The 23,707-nt window shown below is 35.1% G+C and overlaps 1 protein-coding gene across 1 annotated transcript; it reads right to left on the bottom strand.

Annotated features, from left to right (window-relative positions):
- Positions 1-125: 125 nt before the first annotated feature.
- On the bottom strand, positions 126-1,676 carry LOC18601175 (uncharacterized). The gene has a single exon (XM_007032024.3). It carries the CDS (start codon positions 1,076-1,078, stop codon positions 449-451), a length of 630 nt encoding a protein of 209 aa, XP_007032086.2. The 5' UTR covers positions 1,079-1,676; the 3' UTR covers positions 126-448.
- Between the last annotated feature and the right edge of the window lie 22,031 nt (positions 1,677-23,707).

The raw sequence follows: 23,707 nt of genomic DNA, 5'->3' as shown, positions 1-23,707 counted from the left end.
TAAAAGGTTAATTTTTATATATGTTATTATATTTGATAATTCACACACTATTTCTACTGTGAATGAATTATTGTTAATATTACTATCACTTGTTTATTACGCAATAAAAAAGCGAAGTACTTCCATTCTATCATAATGGAATAGCCCACAATTCGGATTGAAAAGCAAAGCAATATCCAACATGTTTTTCTTATTAATTTATGTAAAACCCTTTGGCATTCATTTCCACAAAAGCAGAGCATACATTGATTTTCTTTTCTTCACGTTAACAACAGAAATTAAGCCTAAGACGCTGACAAAGTACGATCCTCTTTGTCAATATGCCATTGGGGGGGGAGCGCCAGGCCATCCTCTAATGTTGCAGGCAAGGTCCGCATTAATCATGTAGTCATGTACAGCAACCAAAAACCTTTGCTGTCAGATCTGCCATATAATCCTATGGATACAGCTAGATGCTCCTCTCCAACATTTCCTGACGTCTCTTCAATGAAAGCTGTTTCTGCAACCTTATTTGACGGTGGAACCTCCTTATGAACAAGTCAGCTACTCGGTCTATCTCGTCCTCCAGCTTGAACTCTTCCCCTTTGTCTTCTTTTGAGTTCTTCACTATATCTATCACTGAGCCTCCTGGATCCTCAAACTCCATTTCTTCAGAGTCGAAAAGTGAGTGAGTGAGGTCTGGGTACTTGTCTTCCACCTCCTCATCATCCTCTCCTTCTTCATACTCCCCTTTCTCTTGCAGCTCCATCTCCATCTCCGTCTCTGTCCTTGTTGCACTTGGGAGCCACATAGCGCTATTACTATTGCAAAGCATGATTGCTTGGCTTTGCTGATCTTCAAGTCCACCAGCAACACCGTCTTCTAGTTCTTTGGAGTTTCTGTCATTCTGCCCCATCAAGCCGTTCAGCTTCTGGGATATGGAGCTCATCAAAAGTTTCTTGTTCCGAAGCAAGGAGAATATGACGAGGCGAGTCTTGATGGCTTTCGTTTTGCTCTTGAAAGCCAGGGTCTTGGCCTTGGCCATTGTGGTTAAATATGTTATTATCTGCTTCAAGAGTCCAGATGCTTTGTTCTTCATCTTCGCAACTTTAATTTCCTAGACTTCCCCAAACAAGAAATAAGGATTAAGATTGACTACAGAGTGAGACTGAGCGAGATTATGATAGGATAGCTGTGAAGAAATGAAGGGAGATTGGGATGGAAGTGTGTACAATAGAAAACTGTACGTTGGGAGGAAAAGAAGTGTTTTGGCACGAACGGAGAACATGAAGACTCAAAGGACTTATATAGTGCTTAATGGGACGATGGCAATCCCCTGGTTTGAGTGGATATTGCTGTGGCCTGTGCGGAAACAGAGAGCCAGAGAGAGAAAGAGTGGGGGCTAAGGAAAAGCAAAAGGGGCCAAAGCCATCAAAGTGAAAGTAAAAGTGACAAAAGCTACGACACGTGGCTCCATAACACAGCTTGGATGATCGTTAGGTGATTTCAGAAGCTGAAAGATTTTGCATTGGATTTGTTTATACTAATGTCAGTGGGGAAGAGCTGGCTTTTTCCTTCCTAGCCTCGACTTGTTTGATTTTCACGTTTACCGAAAAAAGAGAGTGACTGCTTTGCTAATTGCATGGGACTGGGAAGGGCTTTTCCTTGGTTACAAGGACACTTTCGGGACACTCACCACAACCACACGCTGCTGCTCAATTGTGTGCTTTATGCCCACCACCATTTTCCTTTGCTTGTTACAATTTTGCCCAAAAAGCAGATCAGTACAATAACATCTGTTTGTGCTTGCTGAATTATACTTATAATATCTGGAAACTTTACTCTTCAGCTAGCTTTATTGACTGTGGTTTTGTGGGGGGTGTTGTAGTGACAAAAACAACCGCAGAGTACCTTGGCTTCAGCCTTTAATAATTAGTCCTAGTACTTTCCCTGTACCAGAGCGGAGCAGAGGGTCAAGAGAGCTGGCCCAGTTGTTATCAAATTATTATTAATAGGGTAAATGGTTTTGCTTAATCCAGTTGTGTTGGTCGTTCGACACACGCCGCAAGTTGTTAAGCCAGAAAGCTACCGAGCAGGTACTGTGGCTTTGGGAAATCTAATTCCTGACAGTCAAAAGAGTACCAGATTCCCATAATGTTTTGGTTTCAACTGCACAGAATGATATGAAATGACCATGATTCTTGTTGTCTGTCAAAACTTAACCCCTAAGTCTTCATTTTCATACCATACTAAAAAAAATGAAAAAGAAAGAAAAATTCTCTTTTAAAGAAGCAGTAATCCTGCTACAGAAAGGAACAAGCTGCTAGCAGCAAAAACATTTCCCAAACCACCAACAAATTATAACATGATTATAGTTTGCAATGTTGATCATATCCTATAGCAATATTTTAGTTAAAGAATGTATTGGAAAAGTGAGTGATGTCTGGCGGAGACCCTAAGAAGCTAGGGGAATAGGGTATGCTCTTCGTGGCAAATTCCAACCCAAAGCTGTAATTGGAAAACAAAAAGGGATTGCAGAAAGTAAACCTGTTCCCGCACCTCAATAATTTCAAAAGGGAGAAGAAAGGAGGAGACTTCAGCATCAAAGCTCCATGTTTCTTAGATATTTCTCGTGCAACATATGAGAAAGTTCTGTTGATTAATTTAATTGTTTAACAGAAACAGGCAGCCTGCATACACAGCCTGGTTACAGCTACTTTCCGATTTGACTTGAAGCTAGGAGTTGGTGAATCAAGTCGGGCCAACACCTTACCCCAAAAGAAGAAAAGTATAGTATTTCTTTTTTTCCCCTTTCCCATACTTGAATTTTCTTTATCAATGTTTGATTTTTTCTTATCTGCCAAACAATTGTATAAGTGGTAGCCTGTTGTTTGGTGCAAAAGAGGAGCGCTGTCTGTCAGCCCAACCACAAGATCAATCTGCTTATTATCAAAATGTGTCATTAATCTTCACCTTCCATTAGGAAAAACGATCGAATCTTTCAAACTAATGGTCGGTGAAGTAATTGATGTTGAGATGAAGTCTTGACTGCATTTTCTTTAGTTCTTCTGCTGTTTCCGCTTGGTGTTTTGGATAAATAAAATTACTACTTGTTATCGAATAAATATAATTAAAGTTTATCAGATGAACATGAATCTCAAATCAAATAGACAGGGCTGACTGGCAAATGGCTAAGCAATTAAACTTGTTTAATCAGGGCAATCGTTGAGTCTTTGCTTTCCACAAGCATGGCAGCTGTTGCTAGCATGTGAAAAGACCAAATGGGTGGGAGATTCTGCATTTGCAAGGGTAGCCAGATGTCCTAAGCGGTCGGTGGAGGGGTGGGAAATTTTCTATTCAAATTTTACTGTTGAAGTATCTTTTGGGAGATATCTTTTTGATTGTGTTAAGGAAAAGAAAGCATCCTCCAATACTTTTTCCAGCTGAAAACTGCTTTTACAAAACAAGGCTGTATCTTCCATAGTTACAAGGGAGGAAACTTAATTTCTTAAAGCAACTTGCTAAAATGTAGGAGGGTTGAAATTCAAAGTTCAAATTCTGTCATTGTGATTCATGATGCCTTAATCTATGTATAGTTCATTTCTACATTCAATATTTCTTTCTTTTCCTTGCAAAATTCATGAAATTGAAACATGCCAAGTTGGTTGGGAAGAATTCGCAAAACCAGTTGGGGTCATATATGCAACTTCTTATTGGTATAGGGCTTCTTTTCCATGGCTGGAAACTCCATTAGTCTCTTTTAATTGCCCTTTATCTTTAATTCCCCGGAGACATAATCTGCTTAGTGGCAGGCTGGCAGCATAATGCCTTAATCTGAATTAAAATGAAAAATGTACTTATCTGATAACGGGCTTAAAATCATGAGGACCTTATCCAAACTGCAGCCACCAACTTCTTTTTTTTCCTTTTTCTGATTCCATCTTCGTCTAAGTGACCAATCATGAACCCCAAATAATTCATGGAAGAACCAATGGAGATCAAATACTAATAAAGAAGTGAGAAAAAGCAAAACCATTTTCCATAAATTGTTGGAGGAAAAGGTAGCAGCAGGCCAACACGGATAGGAAGGGGGGTGTGGATCACATGTCTGTTTTACCTCGTAGAGGATTTTTCTAATAGGGAAAGGGGACATGTTGCAATGAGTGAAGTGGAATCCGTTAGATGCAGCGGAGAGGAAGATTGGAGCAATCCTTGAAGCGTAAGTGCTTTGGTGATAAGTGGTGAGAAATAAGGAAATGTGGTGGAAGTGACGAATTATAGCGAATGGGAAAGGCTGAATAAAAAGAATGTTTGGAGGTGTCTCGAGAGAACTTGCAAGATAGTCTCTGCTAGGTTTTTAATAATTTCTTGTTGTCTCCCAACCTCCAATGCTCTCATATCTATACTGAACATGAGCACTTTTTTACGAGTAGTTGGGGAGAACACGTTCAATCATGGGAGAACATGCTTGTTATGGAAAAGTAGTTAAAGAATTGCTTATGGGATATTAAGAGAATGATCACGTAGTTGGGTAGTGGGTGTAAGTTTTGGATAAAGGAATAGTAACATTTGATAGTACGCCACGTGTATTTTTAAGGAAGAAAGAAAGAAAAAAGAGTAAAGCACATGTATGTCAAGGAAAGCTTAAGAGGAAGTCCTCTTAACTATCTTCATATTTGAGCCACTAAGCTAAGCTCTTTTGAACATTCCAAATATGAAAGTAACTCATGAACCTTGCCACTCGTTCTGAGTTACTTTCACTTTCTCATATAAATAGTTTTTCCATGCTTGTTCTTGGGTGTTTTTATCCTTGGAAGGCCCTTAGGCGCTTCTACACTTGGAACACTATTGGGTACTTTCGCACTTAAAACGACCTTGAGCGCTTTCGCGCTTGGAACTCCCCTAGGTGCTTTTGCTCTAGAATGCCCTTAATGTAATTTTTTCTGTAACACTATACTTCAAAAATAATAATTAGCCAAAATAGGGCATCTACATTTTGCCCCTTACATACAAATTCTTATAAGGAGTTTTATGCATAAAATAAAAAGATGCATATAGTAATAAGCATGACAATGCTTATTAATATATATTTTTTGTTTTTAAAAAATAAAGAATAGCTTGCAAATTTATACATTTATTATTATTATTTTATTTTTATTTGTTATCATTATGCATTACGTACTTGGGAATGTCCCTGAGCGCTTCCGTGCTTGGAATATTCTTGGGTGTTTTTCACATTTGCCCTTTGCATAAAAATTTTATTTTCAATAATAAAAATTTACATCAATTGTTTTGTTGAATTAAAGTCTCGTAACTCCAGCTTTGAAGCAAGTCAATCTGTGCACCAAAGAATCTTGATCTTACCATCAATCTTTAAACCCTTGATTATGGGTTAGTAAAGAACCAAAGAATGATAATGCAAAGAAGTGAATGAGAGGAATGATGTAGATGGTTTCTCAGTGAATTTTATAATCTGTATGTTGTGCATAACGTTGTGAGGCTGTGTGTTGTTCATAACGCTGTGAGACTGTGTGTTGTGCATGCCTTAGTGTTTGCACAACAATTATCAATTATTGTGCGTAAGTAATTGTAAGACATAATGTTGATGAATATAGATTTAATTGATAGCAACGTGTTAAGATGCGTTGCTAGCTATGATATTGTTAAAAAAAAATAGATTGTTTCTCCTAAAAGCAACGATAGTCCAAGCTTAGTGAAATACAAAAGATTGATCAATGTTAATATGGCATATTCTCATCTTCCAAAAATAAGCCCAGTTGTGTTATCTATGCTTATGATGGAGGTTTTCCCATAAACTGACATGCTAGCTTAGATTTTAAATTCTAAAGTAAAGTAGGATTTATATTGGAATTTTTTTAAGCATGATAATAAGAATAAAAAGATTTGTTAAGAAAATTTAAAGTGTCAGACTTATACTAGGAAAATAATTCTTTAAAGTCTACTTGGAACACCTATAGGCACTTTTGCACTTGGAACGACCCTAAGCGTTTCTGTGCTTGGAACGCTTTAGGGGGCTTCCACGTTTGGAACAACTTTAGGTACTTCTGTGCTTGAAAAACCCCTAAAGCACTTAGCATAGTTATTTTTTAGCCCTTGCATGAAAATTTTATTATAAAAAATGAAACTTTCATGCATAATTGGAATATTGGATTAATATCAAACCTTGTGTGTAGATGAATCTATTGATTTATATATATATAAAAAATCCTCTAGATAATAAAGAGTTCATAGCCTTTTAATGAATCTATTCCGTTTGTTATTCTTTTTCGTAAGACGAATATAATACTTGCCATGAGCTTAACCGGTGTGAAGTAGGGCTGATTGAAAACTACCATATATCCACTAGAAAAGCTCACTTTGACCTGTCGGTCGCAAACTACCAAATAAGGCATCAGAAACAATCATTGTGCATTGAATGTTAAGGACATGCTTATGCTTTGACTATATGGAACAGAACCTTTGACCTAAGCTCCTTTGGAGAAAGAGTATTGGATGCATTAGTAATCTAGTAGCCTGGTAGAGCTCTTATTAAAAATGGAATCTTACAATTTCTTTGCTTAAATTATTGCTAATAAAGTTATGAATGTCACCACCTATCAAGTACCCAATTCTTGAAAATTGCTACTCAATTTCAAGGGCAAGAAACGTCATGCAGAACTTTTGAAATAATGAGAATAAGCAATTTTTAGAAAATATTGTTTACTCATTAATTTACAATATTTCACGTTTTAATAAGGGTAGATATCCCTTTTTCTGTGTGTTAAAGGAATGAGATAATTGTTACTTGCAATGAGTTTCTTTGTTTCCAAGTACTTTTTATTCAACATGCTTGGTTCACATTGACACATTTTTTTCTTTGTTCTTTCCTTGTATGGGATAGCGATTTCATCTATCAATTTTCTAGCTAAAGTCTTTTGTGTTCTATCGTATCTTTGTTTTTGACCAACTCCAATTATAATACTTTCCTTCCCATTTCCTTACTTAGGATTATAAAATCACTCTCTCTAATGGATGAGATAGAAATTAATCAACTATAATAGGAAAATTCAAGATAGGAGGGAGAAGTAGAGACATATGAGGAAAAAACAACGAGATGTAGAAACGGATTTGATAAGAAAATTTAAAGTGTTAGATTCGTACTAGGAAAATAATTCTTAAAGTCTATAAATACAAGAGGATAGTTTTGTAGAAATGCACAATCAATCTTAAAGACTATTCCCTAAAATTTTTTTTTAAACAATTAAGTTCTATTTACAATAATTTTATTTATTCTGTTGTTCTTGTTTTGATTCTCGTAGGAATAAAAAAGAAAAATTTTGTTATTACAACTTTTACTTCCCATGTCGCAACACAGTTTTTGCCTACAAGAGAATACTAATTTTTTTTGGTTGAATAATTCAATATAATTTGAATCGTGAAAAAAGAAAAAAAAAAGAGTTGGGTGTATATGCTATAAAGACTTTCCTAGTAATTTTCTTATAAACACTTATCAGAAAGCTTAAGGTTAACAAAAGGCTTTAAAATTGTAACTGCAGATTCTTAATGCAAATTAGCACATAAAAGTTCCCAAGTTGTTGTCCCAAGCTCATATGGTTTTCAACCTTTTATTTCCTTTTTTTTGGCATATATGTATGGATTATGGACTATAAAGATATTATAAAAAGTAGAATTGCTCAAAAAATGAACACCTTAGATGCTCAGAGAGACTTGAAAGTTAAAATGAATACTAGTTGTTTATTTATTCCTTTTTTTTAACATAGAAAGAGTATTTATTTATTTATTATTTATTATTGCTTGTTTTTCCTTGAGAGGGTTTTTTTTAGTGATTTATATACATACATCTTTATTTGTTTTGTTTGGCATAAAGATAGGAATAATCAAACAAAAATGGGGCAAAAATAAGAACAAATAAATAAACATGGGATATTAATGCATAAGTAGGAATGATAATGCATGAATATTTATCTAGTTGTCTTTGTCATTTGTAGGAATTTTGTTGCCTCATCTTATGCTCAAGATTTGTTTTACCCCAAAAGTTCGCTATGGTGAGCCTGGTAGGGCTGCTTTGGGAAAGAAAAAGAAGACTATTGCTGTAATTTTTCTTTCTAAGGAAATGCGAGTAGGGAGAACTGATGAAATACCTCTTGTGCCTGAAAATTGGGATAATGGTGTCATCAGGGAAAAAGGAGAGGATTGCTTCAGGGAAGTAGTGCGTTCAAAACAGGTGGATAAGCATCCATGTGGGTCTGCTGGCTATCATTGAGACTGTATTTGTAATGAAACTGCTCCAGATAAAAGGTTTTCCATCCTAGAAGCATCAGTATTGAAATTCATATTTGAACGTAGTGAATTCCCATTTTCTATCACTAAATTTGGATCCAACTCATTATGGGTCCAAGGTTCGGATGTATGGGTAGAAAAAGTATTGAAGTATCCCACTTACGTGACTGCTCTTAACAATGCTAGAGTCCTTGATGTTGTAAGAGTCAGCACAAAACTTCATATTCATAGGAAATCCAGAATTGAAGCATGGCGCGCTATTCTTGCAAGGTGGAGTATCTTTTCACATACCATGGTTATTGCTTGGGGGGAGTTTACTTTAACCCTTGAAGACATGCTCATTCTTTTGAAACTTTCTTGTGCTGGTAGAGACGACGTTTGTTTCATTATACTTTTTAAGGAAGAGGAGAGTGTCAAAAAAATTCTTTAAAGACTTGTTTAAGAGCTAAGTTAAAACTTTCAAAGTGTTGTGCTTTTCAAATTGGGTGGGTCTGTTCTATAACAAGTTCAATATTAAAGGACAAAGCAATCCTTCTACATATCTAGACCATGCTCATGAGTTAGTGGATTTGTTAACCATGTGGTTGGCTAGATATGTTCTCTTAGGTTGTCCATATGATGGGATCTCTTCTTCAGTTATTCTTTATGCGATCACGATTGTTAAGGGTATGAGTTTTCCTTTTGCTTCAATAATCTTGGGATCTTTGTATAAAAGGTTAGACTTGTATCACTCTAAAACTATTGAATCAATTGGCCTTTACAGAGTCTTGACTTATGTGGATGTATCACTTATTTAGATGTGTTTATGGGAGAGATTTCGTAGTTGTGGCCCCACTCCTAAGGTGAATCAACATTTTGTGTCTTCCTTTACAAGTAAAGCTTTCAGGGACAATTATAGGGCTTGGGCGTGGCATGGCCAGACTTCTAGGGACAACATTCTTAATGTGTTGGATGAGGTAAATCAATTTACTGCAAGGCAATATGTGAGATCAAATAATGGTTTTGGTGATCCAATTATTTATCAATTTGGATATGATTAGCCAACTCCACCTAAACCCCTTTTTCTTGAAAACTTCTCCTCTTGTACTTCCCTAATTCTTATTGGTGTGCTCAATCATAATGGGGATAAGTTCAAAAACTACGTCATCTTAGCCTTTGATAGAATAAGTGCCTATACTGCTGGTTGGTATACAAATTGGGGAGACTGTCTTTAGGAATGGACTTCATTTGTTGTACCTGATCCTAAGGTGCAATTGCATGTTCCTTCCATCAATAATAATGACATGTCACTTCGCTTAATTTGCTTTAAGAGGAACAAACCACTAGTCAGGTAATTTTGTTTCTTACTCTCTTCCTTTTCTTTTTCCATTACATTTTCACCTTGACATTGAACTCTGCCTTTTTTTTTCAAAGAAAGTCAACTTCAAGTGCAGAGATGGAGGAACAAGATATCTCAAAGTTTAAGAGTGAAGAAGAATCATGTGATCATACAAATGATTATGAGTTGAATGATGAGTTAGTTAAGGAGAGGCTTCCTAGACATGAATACTTGAGTTTAGGAGGAGGAGTAGATGGTATTGCTATCCAAGAAGGTTTGACAGATATGATCGATTTTTTACTTTTTACTATGCAAAATGTTAGTGGTGATGATGTGAATGTCACTACTAGAGTCTATGGTGATAATGTGAATGCCACTACTAGAGTTAGTGGTGATGATGTGAATGCCATTACTGAAGTTGGTCAGAGTGTTCTTTGGCTTGGCTTTGGAACTCCTTAGCCTAACAATGCAAGTATCTTTCTAGGGGAACTTTTGGAGTTACTCGAAGTATTCAAAACAACTTTGGAATTGATGCTACTCTTGGTGTTACTCGCAATGTCTCCTCTTTTGAGGGCATTCCAAATGTTTCTTGCGATGCATCTTTTCTTGAGACTATTCTGAATACTACTTGTAATCCTTCTTCTTTGGGGGCTATTCCAAATTCTACTCGTAACATTTCTTCTCTTAAGGGTGTTTTGAATTTTCTCACAATTCTTCTTCTTTTACTAAGGGTGTTTTGAATAGTACTCGTAAGGCTTTTTCTTCTCTTAGAGGTATTCAAAATAACTCAAATATTATTTATTTAAAGGCAAATTCATGAACAAAGCTATTATGGATAGCTTGGGTAGTGCCTTTGAGATTGCTGCCTCTTCATGGGTAGACATTTCTTTTGAAGAATTATAGAAGATGGTGGTTCTCATGGAAGATGTCCTCAACTCTGGTTGTCAAAATTAATGTCTTGACACTTGTTTTAACTAACTAAGTTTGTTGATGATGTTAGTAAACCTATCAAACATTTTATAGATAACTTCATTAGGTTCCATCTTGAACATTTTATAGTTATGGGTTATCAAAGAAATTTTGGGCTCTTTGACTTGTGAAGTCCCTTCATGAATGATTATAAGTTTGTCCTAAACTTGTATGATAGTGATGCAGCTTGACACTTTGTTAAATTCTATGAGAGTCAACATACAATGTAGAGTATTAATTACCTTAAAATTTGTTTGGACTTTTTTGGTTTCAGTTTTAGTCCATTTCACTCTCGGCTTAGGAATTCTTTCACTGGTCACAACATCTATGGTCGAAGGGATATAAGGTCCATCAGTGATAACATCCCTCATTTCATAATCTATTACTCTTATGTAAATAGACATTCTGGTGCTTCAATAGGGGTAGTTTGATCCATCAAACAGAGGTAGTTTATTTATGGACTATCTCTCGACAACAATAGATTTTTGAAGAGCCATTGGGATCTTCCTTAAGTATGTTAAGACCTAAAATTATGGATTAGGCTTTAATACCACTTGTTGCGCCCAAAGAGTGTGCTAGAGGGGGGATGAATAGAACTTTCCGAATGATAAGAAAATTCTTTCTAAGTTAAGAGCTAATGAAGGGAATTTGAAAGTGGAAGTTTAAAGTTTGTTGGAAGAATGATTTAAGTGTCAAGAGTGAGAAGAAAATAAAAGAAAGTAAACAAAACACAATGATTTATAGTGGTTGAGTCCTTTACACCTACGTCCATTACCTTGATCTCCTAATCAAGGATTTCCAAATTACTTCACTAAATTCAGTGGAATTCACAAGCTTCCACCAAGCTTTTAGAATGGCTTTTCACAAGCTCAGCCACAACCTTTAACAATGGTATTTTTCGAGATCAACAAAAATTCAAACTAACTTTTCTAAGGCTAAGTTAGAACATAGAACAACAACCAAGTGTTGGTCCCAAGTAAATGTGTTAGAGGAGCGATGAATAGCACTTTTTGGCTCTTACTAAAATTGGCTCTAAATTGAGGGTAAGTTTAAGATTAATAATGGCTGATTCGATACAAGATGAGGGAATTGTTTAAGAAAGAATGAAAAAGAAAATTAAAAATAGAGCAGACAATACTCAACAATTTATAGTGGTTCGGTCAAAGACCTACATCCAGTACCTTGATTGTTCAACCAAGGATTTTCCAAATCAAATCACTAAAAATGGTGGAATTCCCAAGCTCCCACCAAGCTTTACAATGACTTTTAGTAGGCTCAGCCACAACCTTAACAATGGTTTTTCCTGGGATTAACCAAAACCCAAACTAACTTTTACTAGGATGAGTTAGAACCTATGCAACCAATCAAGCAACCCAAGCTTGAATTAACCCCTTAGAGTGACTCGTTCACTCTAAGTATACAAGGAGAAGAGAAATAAAAGTGTACTTATGATCACTAACTTGATATGAGTGGTACAAAGTGAAGTGCTTCAATTTGTTACAAGGATAGGAGTGAAGTGCAAAAAGTATGCAGAGGATTTTTGCTATATTTAAGCTCTTTTTGATCTTGGAACACAAATCTTGTTCTTAGCCATTGGGAAGGGTTTTTATACTTGAAGAAATAACTCTGATTGGTGTTTGACAGATTCTAACCGTTGGAAACAGTTTGGAGTTGGTTCGAGCCATTAATTTGTCTTCTAGCTTCAAATTTAAATTTTCAAACAGAGAGCTCTTAGTCGATTAACATACTTTTTAGTCGATTAAATTGGTTCTGTCTTATGATCCCAGTTTTAGGCAGTAAGCTCTTAGTCGACTAACTATTCCTCTTAGTCAATTAAGTCGGTTTTGTTTCTGAACTCGGCTTCTGGCAGTAAACACTTAGTCGCTAACAATATCTCTTAGTTGATTAAGTTGGTTTTGTTTCTAAACTGGCCATCTTCACTTTTGAGTTTAGTTGACTTACTCCTTTAATTATCCAACTAAGTGACTTCTGTTTTATGGCTTAAATGTAGCTCCTCATTCTTATGGGATTTGATGTTTGCTTTTTAATGATTATTTTATTATTGTCATACATTTTTCATTCTGCACACTCAAGTAGCATGGTTAGACATAAATGAATGAGAATGTTTTGTTATCATTAAAAACTAATGGAGCCAACAATCTCCCATTTTTTTGATGATGACAAAACATTCTTTGATTAACAGCATGGTGTCTATTAGTTCCTTTTTGTTTTGTACAAAATGAGGGTTTTCTCCCCCTAAGTGTGTGCTCCCTCTTAATGTATGCATAATTTTATTTTTTAATTCAACAAGTGTTTATTACTTCTTAAAAAATGACAAGTATATATATACAAGCATTTGACAGAATATCAATATTGTAACTAACTGTTTGTCATTAGTTTGTTGTTATCAAACCTTATCCATTCCAAAATTAAATGCCATTAACTATCCAACAAAATATCATAATCGACATCCATACTTGTTCACAACAAAATTCCATTCACAACAACAAAATTCCATTCACAATTCAATAGAAATACCACGAAGTTATTAGCAAACAAAATAATATAAACAGCTTATTAACATCCAATTTTCAACCTAATAACATAATTCAAGTGTTCAATTGTCAGCAAAACAAAAATAACTTAATGCTTAAATTACCCCTAGATCATTCCTACCTTCTATATCCCCTAATCTTTTTATTTCCCTTAAGCTTTCTATTACTCCCTTTTTTTGTCATTATCAAAAAGTAAGCATCAAGGAGCAGATGAAGATTTTGAGGGAGTTGATTCATTTGTTCCATAGTGAACAGTAAGGGGTTTTGGAGAGGATGCAAGGGAAGCTCTTTGGGATGAGGATTTAGTAGGGGATGTGTTTGAGATTTGTACTGGATCATGGGTGGAAGTTTTAGTAGCAGGCTTGGTTTTGTCAGCCAGCCTTGAGGATTTTCTTCTTCTGATGGTTTTTTTCTTGGTGGCCATGGTTTTTCTGCCTTTACCAATCGGTTGGGATGTGTCTTTGGTGGATGCAGCTATTTGCTTTTACTCTTTATCAGCAGGTACACTTTTTTTGGAAGTGTGAACAGATTCAGTGGACTTTCTTGTTGATGCTGATGTTTGAGCTTTGGCTTTTGCTACTTCTTTCTCTGCTTGTTCTTCTTTGACCATTTGATGAAAAAATCCATGATTGATACTTCCTCAGAGTTAGGTGGAAAAGGCTGTTCTGGCTGAGGTTCCTTAGGTGGAGGGTTGTCATTAAAAGATCCAAGTATCTCAGTGCCTTCATTGGATTCTTCTTCATTTTGGGGCTCAGGAAAAGAAGATTTCCTTGGTTGATCAGATTGACCTTCAACTTGAAAGACAGGATTTTCAGCAGCTTGTTTAGCTTGTTCTGGACTTGCAGTTGCAGAGGTGTCTTTAACTGCAGGGTCAATAGCAAATTTTCCTTTTTCCTTTATCACATTTTCCAATTCTTTCAATTTATCTTCAATTTGCTGCATCTTTGCTGATTGATCAGTGAGTTTTCCATTGATCCTCATCAGCAAGTTCAAAATCATGTCGTTAGAGATTTGGGAGGGGGTTGTCTCTGTTTGAGCAGGGATTGTAGAGGCATTGGGGGTTTTAACAAATTTTTCACCTTCAAGTTTGTACCCCATCTTTAGCAGACTTCCAAGGTAAATTGCTTGGTCCCTGCTCTTTGCTTGATCATTCTCATACCTAGAGCTCTATTTCTCTTTTTTCTTTACTAGTGAGGTGATTATATTCCCATAAGGTAGATTTACTTTATCAATCTGACAAGCTCCTCTCATCTTGTCAATCATGAATCAGCTCAAGTTGAGTGGAGCAGTATTGAAGGCATGCTCCATTAGCCACATGTCCTAAAGACTTACATAGCTGAAATTGCCACTTCTCCCATGAATATTTGCTGTAATAAAGTAATGTAGGATTCTAATGTGAGGGCTTTTGATAAGACTAACATAACTTTTGGATGACTACCTTTCTTTCTTTCCTGTGATTATCTCTCACAAAGATGAGGGATCATAATTGTCAAGAATTTCATAATCACCCTCTTCACGTTCAATTTTGTGCAGATTTCCTAAATCTGCAATAGTCACCACAAACTCTTTTCCATTCAGACCATCATTAATAAAATCCTCAAGTTTCTCAAGTTCATTCTCATCTAATGCTATGCTTGTATAAAATTCGTTTACAAGGCTAGCACTATAGGTTCTATTCTTAAAAGTGCTAATTTCTTCAATTTCATTTCCTCAAAATAATCCGATAAACCCACTTAAATTTTGAAGGTCTCAACAAAGCTATCCAAATCGATAATTCTACCACATGTAATGGGAGCATTTTCTATCTTCCTAAACCTATCCTCATGAGCTTTGTTTCTAAACTTTGAGGACGGAAGATTACCTTTCTTGGAGAGTTTTCCTTTTTCTTTGTTTTTCTCTGCTTTTTGTTCCTTCTTTTTCTACTTCTTCCCAATTTTCACAATTGTAGAAACGGACTCAATTTTTTTCTTCGTTTTCTGAATTTATGTTGATGGACTCTTTTCCATTGACCGTTTACCCTTCTTATTTTTTAGGATGTCTTTAGGTAGAGAGGATTTTGCCATTTGGTTTTGAGCAGTTTTTGGCTTAGGGTTTCGTAAATTTGGGAATGACGAATTTCAGTTTTAAGAAGGTCGACTTCAGATGAGAGAAAATGAAGAGAGAATGAGTTAAGAGATATTAATTTTTCTCAAAAACCATCAGTCTCCCCCTCTTTAAATATGGTTGGTAACCTTCTCTTTCAAAATTAAAAAATTTGCCTTTCATTTTTATTTTTTTTTTCAGTTAAGCAGTTTTTCCCTCTTTTTTCTTCACCCGATAGGCTGTCTCTGTTTCCTGTTACTGTTTTATTCATTTTATCTGGCTGAGTCTTATTATTTAAGGAAACAGAATGCTCTTAGTTGATTAAGCAATTATTTTAATCAACTAACTGCCTACTGTCTTATGAATGAAAAATTTCACAAATTTCCTAAAACTCCTGTACATTAATCATTCCTAGATTTCTCTTAATTTCACAGAATCTTTCCTCATTTAGGGGCTTGGTGAATATATCGGCTAATTGTTGTAAAGTGTTAACAAATTCAATCTTAATGTCTCTTTTCGTCACATGGTCTTTAATAAAGTGATGTCTAATTTCAATATGTTTGGTCCTAGAGTACTGGACAGGATTCATTGAGATGTTGATGGCACTTGTGTTATCACAAAATATTGGTAAATTATGCATTATTACTTCAATGTCTTTTAATTGTTGTTTAATCCACAAAATCTGAGCACAACAACTACCTAAAGAAATATATTCAGCTTCAGTTGTGAACAGTGCAATAGAATTCTGTTTCTTACTTGACCAGGACACAAGAATACTTCCCAGAAACTGACAAGTTCCACTAGTACTCTTTTTATCTGTTTTGCTTCCAGCAAAGTCTACATCTGAATATCCAATAAGATTAAAGAATGATTCTCTAGGATACCATATTCTTAGAGTTATGTATCTAAAAGGTATCTAAAGATTCTTTTAACAGTAATCAAGTGTGATTCTTTGGGTTGTGATTGAAATCGTGGAAACAAGCATACATTGAATTGAATATCAGGCCTACTAGCTATTAAATAAAGTAATGATCCAATCATACTTCTATAGAGCTTTTGATCAACACTTTTTCCTTTTTCATCAGCATCAAGTTTTGTGGATTGAATCATTGGTGTGCTAATTGATTTTAGCTTCAGCATGTCAAACTTTTTCAGCATGTCTTGAATGTACCTTTCTTGGCTGATGAAGATTCCCTCCTCACTTTGTTTGATTTGAAGGCCAAGAAAGAATTTCAGCTCACCCGTCATGCTCGTTTCGAATTCACCTTGCATCTCTTCAGCAAAGTTATTGCACAAAGCCTCATTAATAGCACTAAACACAATATCATCTACATAGATTTGAACAATAATTAAATCATTCAAGCATTTTTTAATAAACAATGTTGTATCAATGTTTCCTCTAACATACCTTTTTTCAACTAGAAACTTTGAAAACCTCTCTTACCAAGCTCTAGGAGCTTGTTTCAATCCATATAAAGCCTTATTCAATTTGAAGACATAATCAGGCTTTTCAAAGTCTTCAAATCCAGGGGGTTGTTTGACATAAACTTCCTCTTGGATGAAACCATTAAAAAAAGGCACTTTTCAAATCCATTTGGAATAATTTGAAGTTCATGAAACATGCAAATGCCAACAACAATTTTATAGCTTCTATCCTAGCAATAGGGGCAAAGGTTTCATCATAGTCAATTCTTTCCTCTTGGTTATACCCTTGAGCCACTAACCTAGCTTTGTTCCTAATAACATTTCTTTGCTCATCTACCTTATTTTTGAACACCCATTTTGTGCCTACAATGGGATGATTTAGTGGCCTAGAAACTAGTGTTCATACTCGGTTTTTCTCAAATTGATCAAGCTCTTCTTGCATGGCTAATATCCAACTTTTTTCTTTTTCTGCCTCTGCAAAGCTTTTAGGCTCAATTTGTGAGATGAAAGTTGTGAATTCACATGTTTCTCTAGTTCTTCTTCTAGTTTTGACTCCTTGAGAAATATCACGTATGATTTGCTCTTGTGGATGATCCTTGATATACCTCTAGCTCTTTGGAAGATCATTGTGTTGATTTTCAGTCCTTTGCAAGGTTTCTATGGGTGGAGGTTTTGTTTCTTTTCCTAGGAAATTTTCTTCATTGTTTTTCTTATTACCTAAGCTCATTTCTTCCATTTGTCTTTCAAGGTCATCTGTATCATTTTCATCAGCAGGAATTTTCTTTTGCAAGGCATTAGATTCATAAAAAACTACATGGATAGACTTCTCAACGGTTAAAGATCTTTTGTTAGAGACTCTGTAAGCTTTTGAGTTCAATGCATATTCTAGAAATATAGCCTCATCACTCTTAGTATCAAACTTTCCTAGAGGATGTTTTCCATTGTTCAACACAAAGCATTTGCAGTCCAAGCTTTTAAGGTGAGAGATGTTTGGTTTTCTACCTTTGTATAGTTCATATGGGGTTTTTGATATTGAGACTTTATTAAGGATGTAAGATGCTGTGTTGACAGCTTCTGCCCAAAAGTACTTTGGTAGATTGTTTTTCACAAAGCATGGTTCGGGCCACTTCTTTCAAGGTTCGATTTTTTCTTTCTACAACCCCATTTTGTTGAGGTGTTCTAGGTGTTGAGAAATTATAATCCAATCTCTTTTCATTACAAAAGTTTTCAAACTCATCTCCCTCAAATTCACCTTCATGATCATTTTTAATGCTAACTATGACAAGTCTTTTTTCATTTTCAACCTTCCTACAATGATTGATAAAAGTAGGTAGAACATTATTCTTATGAGCAAGAAAGTAGACCCAAGTATACCTAAAGTAGTCATCAACTATCACAAAGCCATAGCAATCATAGGATAAATGACCAATTCTATCACAACTATAACATCTAGATGATACCTTATCAGAATTTTTCTTGAAGTATGTATTTCTTCTTGAAGTTTCTTTTCTCATATTCTTAAGAACAACATTTTCTTCAATTGCATTTTGTAAAGCTTCAATTCTATTTTCTAATTCCAATTTGAGAATTTCATAATCTGTTTTTGAATGTTCTAGTTCTATTTGAAGAATGTTTCTTTATTCAAAAATAGAATTAAATTCATGTCTAATCTTTTCTAAATCTGTCTCAAGAGATGCATTCTTTTTCTTTAAAATCTTGTATTTTGAAGCAAGTTTTTCAAATTCATCATAAAGACATTCATACTCTTCTTGAATTTCATCAATAGAAATATCACAAGGAGTTGAAGATACCTCAAATTCATCATCCTATGCCATCAGACATAAATTTGCTCTTTCTTTAGCATCAGAACTTGAAGTATCACTATCTGACCAAGTTGTAGCCACCATTGCCTTCTTCGATTTTTTGTTTTTCTTTGGCGTTTCTTCCTTCAGCAAGGGGCATTCTGACCTGAAATGTAATGGCTTATTGCATTCGAAGCATATAAGCTCTTTCTGTCACAGCCTAATTTTCGGGCCATGACCGACTCAAGGGCCTAATGGGCTCAGCTTACTAAGCCCAAGTAAGCCTACTTAATTGATCTTATACATTAATCCCTATTCCTTTAGAATCCAAAGCTCGAAATATTCAAATACCGTTTATTTGAAAATGATTCATAAAACCCAATCATACATTGATAATGGCATCATCTACCAATATATTCATAAATAGATTAACAAATGATTCTTAATGTTTCACATTAAATATTCATATACACATAATTAGACCTTGACTGTCAGCGGAGTGACTTTGGACACGATTGATAACACTTAGTGTCACGTTAAACCTACCGAGCAATGTATAAGGAGGAGCACCTCGTCCTAGGATCCAATCACCTTTAACTCAGGAAACCTAAAACATGAATTTTAAAAACATGAGTACAAACTCAGTGAGTGAACATAGGAAGGGAACAAGCAATGTTAAGGAAGGTTAAGAAATCATGATGCACATTTTTGAAAACAATGCAACTTAGTTCAAGTTCTTATTAAAATCCCTCCTTAAACCCTTGGTTATTAGATCATTTCATGATGAAAGAACCATATTTATCATGAAATCGAAAAGAGAGGAAATTTTCAGAAAACATTTTATCTCACCCAGCTCATGTGCATCCCACCACATCGTGCACATAGCCGGACACCACATCTCATCCAGCTCATGTGCATCCCACCACATCGTGCACATAGCCAGACACCATACCTCACCCAGCTCATGTGCATCCCACCACATCGTGCACATAGTCAGACACCACATCTCACCCAGCTCATGCACGGTTACCTTTGTCACATAATGGTACCATTTATGATATAGTATATATATATATATATATATGTATATCAACATTATACAAAACATATGGATTCATCCTTTTACACATTTCACATTTCACAACATCAAAACATTTTATCAAGGACTTGTTCCTAGGCAATTTTAAAGCAAAAACAGATAAAATTCTCAAATGATTCATTAAAACATGTAAACATTTCCCCAAAACATTTTGAAATGCAAGTTCACTCACCTGGCAACAACGAGATATTAAATCGCTATTTGTTCAGAGGTGTCTCTAACTATTTTCACTGGCCGGTTGTTCGTTATTTACTCCGACATGCCACCACAGTACTCTAACCTTATCTCTGCACTTCCTAGCAATAATACGAACTCAATATATTTAATTACATATGTATACGGGCAACACTTCAATCAATTAATCCTTACTCAAATTTATATTTTTCATCCTATCATGAAACCATCTTCAATTAACTTTTAATACATTTTTACTAAAATTACTTATATCCATTGCTTATGTAATTCCTTAGATTATATCACCGGCAACTTATTTATGATGTCACGTGCCTACTTCAACCTTTCTAAATAATTTTTGCCCAAATCCATCTTATATTTCCACACATAATCCACATATATGGTAGCAACAATCATTCTCACTTTCACTCGATTATTTCCTAGTTTACATGCATCGTTATCTATCTAACTTTCAATACTTTGTTTCTCAATCCTCCATCCACAATATTCTTTTTTTCATTTCTTTCAAACAACATGCCATACAATCTGTAGACACTATAAAAATTATAACAAAATTAAAAAAAATCATTAACTAAAAATAAATGAAAAATAAACAAAAAAAGAGGAAAAAAGAAGAGAGAGGTACGACTGGTAGGGTGTGGACGCACCTTGCCAGCCACCACCCTCACCCTGCCAGACTCGAATTTTTAGCATCTGGCAAGGTAGTGGGAGCGTGCCCCCTTCAACCCAGTATAAAGGGGGCACTGTAGCAACATGAGGGAGGGGATACCGACAAAAACCCTAGGATCAAACAACAACCAGTAATGAAAAAACCCAGTGACCTGCAAAAATCCTAGTTTTTTTTGGCAGCCACAATAACCCACAAATCAAGAAATCCTAAGCTTCCTAGCAGCCACAACAATCCACAAAAATAAAAGAAATATACCAAAAAATATACCCAAAAAATTAAAAAATACACACAGTGAGAGAAAAGGGAAAGGATCGAACGGCGTTAGGGGAGAAAGAGAGAGAGACGATCGACAGTTTGGAGGGATTTAGAGCTTTGGGTGGTCGACGGTAGGAAAGAGAGGAGTAGTGAGAAAGAGCAGACCGACGCCGGGAAAGGAAAAGCCTTTGGGTGACCGACAAAAGGAAAGAAGAGAGGGAAGAGAGAGGAGTAGTGAGAAATAGCTGACCGGAGCCGGGAAAGGGAAAGCCTTTAGGTGACCGGCGAAAGGAAAGAAGGGAGAGAAGAGAGAGGAGAGAGCGATGGTAGCTAGAGAGGATCGGTTTCCTCGAGTTGTATCGTCGGCGGGAGGACCAGCCGCAGATCAGCGCCAAAGAGGGAGGCCGACGAAAGAAAAAAGAAGGGAGAGGAGAAAAAGTCCCCAAGCCGGAGCTGGTGAAGAGAAGGAAGAAGGAGATATTGTTTAGAGAGATGGGAGATAACCGGTGCTACTAGAGAGAGGAAGTGAAAGAAAAAAAAAGGAGAAGCTTAAAGGGCAGTGGGCAAAACGGTGCCGTTTTGCTAATCGATTTTTGAGTGCCATAAAGAAGCTGAAATGGTGTCGTTTCAAAGGAAGAAGAACATTCTTCTGGGCTTCCAATAGTGTATTCGGGAAAAGGATCCAGTGGGCTGTCCCGTTGAACTTGGGTTGGCCTTTGAGTCCAAGTCAGGTAAAATCTTCACTTATTCCTTTATGGGCTCTTTGTGTCTTGTGTTAGACTGAATGTGGGTTAGCTAAATCCTTTAGTATAATGTTTTAAAGTTTTTTTTTTAAATGAACAATGAATGAAATGAAAAATGAAAATGGACAAATAAATATTTAAAAGCTTAAGAGTTACTGCAAACAACAAATATAAGGGTGAATGTTAGGGGTAAAAGAAATAAATTCACATACTTTGTGATTGACAAAAATTCAAGATTTAACGCACATATGTCTAGAATAAATTAAGGGATAGTTAGAAAGCTAATAGAGTTACTTTAGTCTTATGTAAATACACACACACACACACACATATATATATATATATATATTAATACTCCATAAAGAATGAAATAAGTAGAAAAGACAAGATAAGGTGAAAAGGAAAGATAGGGAAAAAGATATAGAAAGTAAGTGAACATGCAAATCAAACGAGAAATAAATAATAATAATAATAATAAATGAACAAAAATAATAATATAGCTTTATACGAAGTAGATAAAGGGATACAAATGGAGAGAGAATGAAAATAGGATAAAATAAAGAATTATTAACGAGGATATTATTTAATTTGATATCGATGATGGGATGGTCGGTCGGGATGCGAGAAGTCGCAACCCCGGGCTCATTTTTCCTAGGTTCAAAATCCGAATTAAGGCTCCACCAGTACGATGGGAGAGCCTCGATTTCGAGATCCCAAAATTTTTTTATAAATAAAAAATTAACAACACAAAATCATCAAAAAAAATAATAAATAAAATAATAAATAAACAAATAAAAAAAAGAGAGAAGAAAAAAAAATATAAAATAAAACAATAATAATGATTCAAATATATATATATATAATAAATTTATGAAAAGTTAATATCCATGACATTAAATAAAAAGACAAAATAAATAAAAAATAAGAAAAAAAATCCAAAACAATAGCTAATTTAAAATTAATCATTAAATATCTAATAGTATAAACTATAGATTAATAAAATGTTATGTAAAAGAAAAATAAAATTTTGTTCACTAAAATAACAAGGAATTATAAACAATTTATCTAATTATAAAAGGAATATATAGGAGAAACTTAGAATATAAAAAAAAAATAAAATATAGGAGAATAAAAAATAGAAAATATGATAATATGAAATAAAATGAAAATAATAATTAAATAATAAAAAATGACAGAAAATAGATAATTGCATTAGCATAGCATATATATCTATTGTATCATGCATATCATTGCATATAAATATTTTTGTTTTCGAGTTTAAGCCCCGATGATGGGATCTCCCGAGGATCTTGCGAAGGCGGGTATTTCTCGAAAAGTTTTCTAGGTGAAAAGATGTCCTCAGGTCCCACCAATATGGTGGGAGGGCTCGAGAAACATCTTTAATAAAAGGCTTTCGCCTGAATTAGGTTCATTATACATAAAAATATTATTTTAAAAGAAAATGTACGATGACCCTGATGATGAGAATTATTTGTTGAATTTGCGAAGGCGAGTTTCTCGGATAATTCCCTAGGTGAGGGAACACCCCGGATCCCACCAGTATGATGGGCGGATTCGGGAGAACATCCTCGATAAAATGTTATTCGTCTGACATTTTTTTATCCCATGCCATGCATTTCATCTTGCCTCACACTTGCATTCCATTTAGGTTAAATAGGAGATAAAATAAGAGAATAATAACTAAGAAAATATAGTGAACTTAAAAATTAAAGCCTAATAGGATAATCTAAAATATGGTACCGTTTATGGAACGAGCGTCTCAGGGGTGCTAATCCTTCCCCGGGTGTAACCGTACTTTCGAACTTAGATCTAGAAAAATGTAGACTAGTTTAAGGTTCTTTTCGATAGGCTTAAAATTAATTTAAAGCTTCATCGATTATTATCGAGTTAATAGGTGGCCAATCGCACCTAGTAAAAAAAGATTGGTGGCGACTGCTAGTTTTAGAGTTTATTTTGCGTCTAGCGATCGGGTTCCCGGACCTGCACTTTACGACACAATCTTAATAATTTTCAACTAGCTTAGGTAAATAGATTCTTTCAACAACCGTAATTCCTCACAATATTTAACTAACCGTAGGCTTTAAAACATAGTGTTAAGCTTACCATTTTCCTTTTCCACTTTGAGTCCTTCATGTACCCATGGTTTTATTGGCTTACATGTTACCAATTTTTCTCCAATCAAGCCAATCTTTGTTGCCACAAGACATTTCTCTAAGTCACTAACTCATTTTCAAAGACTACTCAAGCCAAAAACAAGAATTCTTACTGTTCCTTGCTTAAATCACTAAAACCT

Source organism: Theobroma cacao, chromosome 4 (assembly GCF_053813885.1).
Source record: "Theobroma cacao isolate CCN51 chromosome 4, ASM5381388v1, whole genome shotgun sequence".
NCBI classification, from domain to species: Eukaryota; Viridiplantae; Streptophyta; class Magnoliopsida; order Malvales; family Malvaceae; genus Theobroma; species Theobroma cacao.
The sequence above is the reverse complement of the archived record's forward strand: the minus strand, read 5'-3'. Positions and strand labels throughout refer to the sequence as shown.

Coding starts and splice junctions, on each gene's coding strand:
- LOC18601175 (XM_007032024.3), bottom strand. CDS start 1,078: ATGAAGAACAAAGCATCTGGACTCTTGAAGCAGATAATAACATATTTA.